At 36.9% G+C, this 5,375-nt stretch overlaps 1 protein-coding gene across 1 annotated transcript; it reads left to right on the forward strand.

Annotated features, from left to right (window-relative positions):
• Window positions 1–2,053: 2,053 nt before the first annotated feature.
• On the forward strand, window positions 2,054–4,122 carry LOC140236243 (uncharacterized). The gene is made up of 2 exons (XM_072316207.1): window positions 2,054–2,167; window positions 3,901–4,122. The coding sequence occupies exons 1-2, from the start codon at window positions 2,054–2,056 to the stop codon at window positions 4,120–4,122; spliced, it is 336 nt and encodes a 111-aa protein (XP_072172308.1).
• Window positions 4,123–5,375: the final 1,253 nt, after the last annotated feature.

Below are 5,375 nucleotides of genomic sequence, written 5' to 3' on the forward strand. Positions count from 1 at the left end.
TCAGATAAGTTGTGATTAATTTCACGTTCTTGGAAGGAATCCAAAAAGACAAGAAACTGTTCATATGGGAAGCTGAATGGATTGAGTTTGGTAACACAGAATAGAAAAAAAAAATTTTATTTCATGTAAGGAATAGAAAGTGTAATTTTTCTTTCTTTCTTCGCCGATTTCGATGAGATTTGATCAATAGATAGCAGTGATCTACAACAAACCCCACATACAGAACCTAAGCAATTGCGCGCGGAGACATTATAACCCTTAGATATTGCTGTAAAACCTATCGAACCATATCCCCTTTAATGTCGTGTAACTTTTAAAGGAATTGATGTATTGGAAAGCCGTTTTCACATGATAATAGCTATGTTTGGGGGATAATTATAGGAAAATTCAAATGTTATTTGTAAATGCATATTAGATGTATGGAAAAGAACATTATAACCAAATTCCGGATCTTTTTAGAAAAATGCTAAAAACATAATTCCTTCCTTAATATTTCATGACAACATCTATCTATCCCATCAAATGGGGTATCAGCTTGTAGGAAATTTAATTCTCTTCAAAATGATACCATTTTTATGGTAATTTGTTATTCCTAACTAAAGTTATTCAAAAATAATCCGTCTCCTAGCAACGGGCGGCGCCCATCTTAGAAATATGCAAATTAGACGCGCGCGCAACCTTTTTTTCCACTGGCGACAACCGGATTCGGAAAATACAGGTTCTGACGATCTTCGAACATATCGTAGAATTTTGTTTTGGGGGGGGGGGGGTGCACGGGGACCCTTTCTGGCTGCTAGACTATTAGGACAGGGGTGGAGCTTTCCTAAATATTTTCCTAAAATTCTTTCCTAAGTGCATTCTAGAATACCAACTTCTTTCTAAGTCAGAAATTTGCATATTCCCGCCCCCTTCCTAAGTTTCTTCCTAAGTCTACTTAGGAAAAAACTTAGGAAGATTTTCAGAATACCACTTAGGAAAAAATCCTGACTTAGGAAGAAATTTCTTCCTAGGAAGGATTTCAGAATACCACCCTAGATCACGCACTTTAGTGCGCTCATGCACACCTCAAATAAGCGCAGCCTGAACTTCCAAGACCATTGACCCTACCTGCCTTCATAAATTTCCCCAAAATTCTCGGATCACTACCAAAAGTTAATTGTTTGTCGCTTGTGTCATTCTCAACCTTTCCTGCAAGTTTCATTCCAATCCGTTAACTACTTTTTGAGTTATTTGCACACGGACAAACTAACGAACGAACTAAGTAACTAGAAAAGCACTCTGAGAGCGCAGACCTCCGCCAAGCATGCAGCTCATTTCCACCACTGACCTTGTTCTTCCATAGAGATATCAGTGATTTCTACTTGTGTCATTCTCGACCTTTCCTGCAAGTTTCATCCCAATCCGTTAACTACTTATTGAGTTATTTTGCACACGGACAAACTATAACTATTAATTGTTGTGACTTTGTTGACGATGTTTGTTTGTTTGTTTGGTAAATAAATCTCATTTCATTTCATTTCATTTCATTTCATTTCATTTCATTAAACAAACTAAGGAACAAACAAACAAACAAACAAACAAACTGTAACGGTGACCCTATTATACCTGCCAAAATATCAAAAATCCTTCATAAATTTCCCCAAAATTCTCGGATCACTACCAAAAGTTAATCGTTTGTTATTTGTGTCATTCTTAACCTTTCCTGCAAGTTTCATTTCAATCCGTTCACTACTTTTTGAGTTATTTTGCACACGCACAAACTGACTAACTAACGAACGAACGAACAAACAAACCAACGGTAACAAAAACATAACCTCCTCCCTTGGCGGAGGTAATTAAGTAATAATAGATGGTCATAATCTAATTATTGTTATTATAGCAATGGGAACCATAATGATAGTATACGATACCATTAATAATAGTAGTTTGAAATCTGCTAAAATAAAAATAAAAATCGTTAATTTGATCAATTTTCTTGTTTTCTACTTTGCTTAGTTCTCTCATATTTTACAATTTGACCTTTTTGTTGCTCCTAGTGCACGTGAAAGCGGTGATGGGAGTCCAGTGTTACAGCTGTTCGGTGGTCGATGGAGTAGGCGATCCCGGATGTGCAGACCCGTTCAACTCCGAAGGCATTAGGACAGAATACTGCACCAACGGGTGTAAGGTAGGCCTATTGTAAACTGGGCTTTCTGTAATTGAACAATAAGTTAGAGAGCTATAGCTAGCGAGCTAAAAATGAGATAGGATCGACACACGTAGTGAGGCTGCAGCTTTTCCGTTCCTTAATCTTGAAATGGTAAAACTACACTAACCATTCGAACTTTCTCATATACTTGAGAAATCATTTCCGTCCTAAATCTTATTTTTTGTTTCCTCTTTATGTAATATAGCCCTCCTCCCCCCCCCCCCCCCCCGAAAAAAACAGACAAACAAAATATGAAGGCACGTTCCACCAGAAATCCCTAGGTCTTGTGTATTAGAGCCCCAACAAAGCATAAAGATGGATTCCCCCTTTTTCTAATCTTCGGTGAAAGGACCAGGATGAGACAGCAAAAATTTGATTACCCCATCATTCCGTGAGACATAGAATAAACTCTCTGTAATCGCCAATATGATCTTTAGAGAAAGACATGCTAATATAAGGCCAAAAGAAAAAAAGAATGTTTGTTTGCCCTTAATTGTCAAAACCCAAGAGGGTCGGTAGGTCGGTGTTTTTTTCTTTTTCTGTTTTGTGTGTGTGTGTGTGTGTGTGTGTTTTTTTTAATACCCTTTTTACCCATGTAATTTTGTAACTTTAGCAGGGCATCTCATAATACACTCATCCTTTCAGCAATACTTTGAGTTCTAGTTGTCTTTTTTTTTTTTTGGAAATACCCTTTTTCCCCTTGTAATTTTGTAACTTTGGCACATCACATGCGCACGAATTTCAAATCCATTGACTGGATAAGATGTCTGTGTGCGCATGCGCTGGCCGTCAATTCAGTGTAGCTCTCCCAGGTTCCTCTCGACCGAGTCACATTAAGTCATCAATTCGAACAGAAAGGGACTATTGACAGAACCAAACGTTGCACGAACCCTGTTGTCAATACTTCAACTTCACTGCTAAGTATTCAAATTGAAGCATTTTTTTTATTTTAAGTTGATATTTGTCCGCGATACTACTCTGTTATGATTCTGATTGCTACAGTCCACAGCCCTATTACGCTATGCGTATGGGGCTGCTGGTCGCAATTAGTGCACTACCTATGCACGTGAGCCAAAAGGTAGCTAGCATGCAATGCATGCTATAAAACGTAGCTTGCGGTCCTGCGTGGCCCGAACACGATTACGACGGGTCGATGAGATGAAAAAAAAAAACACTTTTAGACTTTTTCTTCATTCTTTTTTATCTTGAAATGGATAATTTTGGGTTTAAAACCGTTCACAAATTTGCAGAAAATGACATTTGTGGAAAAAATAAACTTGAAAGAGAGAAAAAAACGCGACTCGAAATTTTCGTGATTTTCGGTCGGTCGCGAAAGGCAATCAAACCATTTTTTCCCCCTAAAGAATAAAAAAAAAAGTCAAATAGATTTTCTAACTATTGTGGTTGGTAAATGTGAAAATGCACATGTAGGCCATTGCTAGCTAATGTAGGCATATACAACAAAATCATCCCATGCGAATTTTAGTAAACACACAGGGAAAAAAAATAAAACCAAAACAAACAACGAAAGCGTTCCCAATACACATCCTCGGATCCATGCCAGAATACTTTTTGTTGTTTTTTTACTTCTTTTTAGGAGCAAAGGTATCATAATATTTTAGACTGATGCAGTTATTTTGAGGTGCCACTTGGACACCGTTATTGTATCATTTATCCTCTTCTTTGTCATTTTTTTTCTTCCCGCATTACAGAAGGATACTGATACTAAGAATGGCAGAGAGATCGGTGTTGTACGTTCTTGTTGGGATAGATCGGCGCCGTGCAGTGACGAATGTCAAAGTTTTGATGGGAACACCGAATGCGTATATTGCTGCGCAGGTAATCTGTGCAACGGAGGAGGCGCTCTTTCTGCGAGTTTCTTCGCCATCCCGATTGCAGCAATCGTGGCTGCGTCGCTTCAAAGCGCCATCTAGCGTCCAGTGCACAGTATACTATTATGCTCTGCTGCTGCAGCAGCTGGGAGTTAGTCAAAATTGTGCTTTGGTCTCATGAGAGGTCAGCCTGGAATCATCTATTTCTAAGGACTATAAGCTACGTTTAATTTCTTTGATTGTTTTCTTTTTCTTTCACGCTTGCTCTCCATTCTACAACTAGATTGCATTTATTATGGTGGACACAAAGGACTAGACAGTCAAGACAAAATAATGTAACTATTATTGTGCGGTTGAAACAAAAGTGTCATCACTTAACAGTATATAATAATGATTATTTGCCTAGATAAAGATATCATATTTGATATGACATGCTAATAAATACACTGGCATAGTAAAGCGTCATGATTATATTGCATGACTTAAATCACTTTTGATTTGCATTGGATTTCTTTTTCTATGAGAGTTATACTCAACTCTTTATTAATCATATGTTGCAACAAGACTTGACAGTGTAAAAAGAAGTAGACTAAATACTTACAAGTATAAAGCTCTCTTTTAGGACTACAGTGACAACTAGAACAAGTGTAAAATCGGTGACAAAATTATATTTATTTATGATAGCGAACTTTAGATGTGACGTGGGTATTGTTCGTCGCATGTGTGGTGTAGAGAGCGTTGTTGTTTGCAATCCTGTGTCTGGCAAATCGTTGGGTATAAACATTGATAAAATATGTTTTTATTAAAGCAGCGTACTTCCCTTATATCTGCAATATTGACCGTGCTTTGTTGTTGTTGTTGGAAAAGGAAATAAATACAAAGTAATACTACTGTATAATTTTCGTAATGATTTGTTTGTGTTAATCAATTTTTTTTTTTCAATTCAATTCAAACTTTATTTCATTTTTCGAAAAGAACATAAACATTTCACTTTCTTTGGTAACAGAGAATAAGGTTACATATTATAATCAAAACAGAGTAAATTGAGAAAACATAATTGTGGAACCTTGGGGTATTAAACAAATAATGTTGTAATGAAAATTGACTGAAGTGATATAGACGATATAACATTACACAAAATATCGAAAAATGGAGGGACCCACTAAAAAAGCAATGCTTGTAGAATGTGGGCCCCTCAGGTACAGAATGTCAATAGAAAATGAACTGATGCAAAAAGGGGAAAAATTGGGAATAAAGTCAGATTAAAAAAAAGTCTGGAAGCCCAATAAGAAGACAGAGTAACAAACAGACATACATACACATGCGAATGGACATTAAACGAGACTGGGACGATA

Source organism: Diadema setosum, chromosome 12 (assembly GCF_964275005.1).
Source record: "Diadema setosum chromosome 12, eeDiaSeto1, whole genome shotgun sequence".
Classification (NCBI taxonomy): domain Eukaryota; kingdom Metazoa; phylum Echinodermata; class Echinoidea; order Diadematoida; family Diadematidae; genus Diadema; species Diadema setosum.

Coding starts and splice junctions, on each gene's coding strand:
- LOC140236243 (XM_072316207.1), top strand. CDS start 2,054: ATGGGAGTCCAGTGTTACAGCTGTTCGGTGGTCGATGGAGTAGGCGAT. Junction 2,168..3,900: donor ACTGCACCAACGGGTGTAAG/GTAGGCCTATTG, acceptor CCCGCATTACAG/AAGGATACTGATACTAAGAA.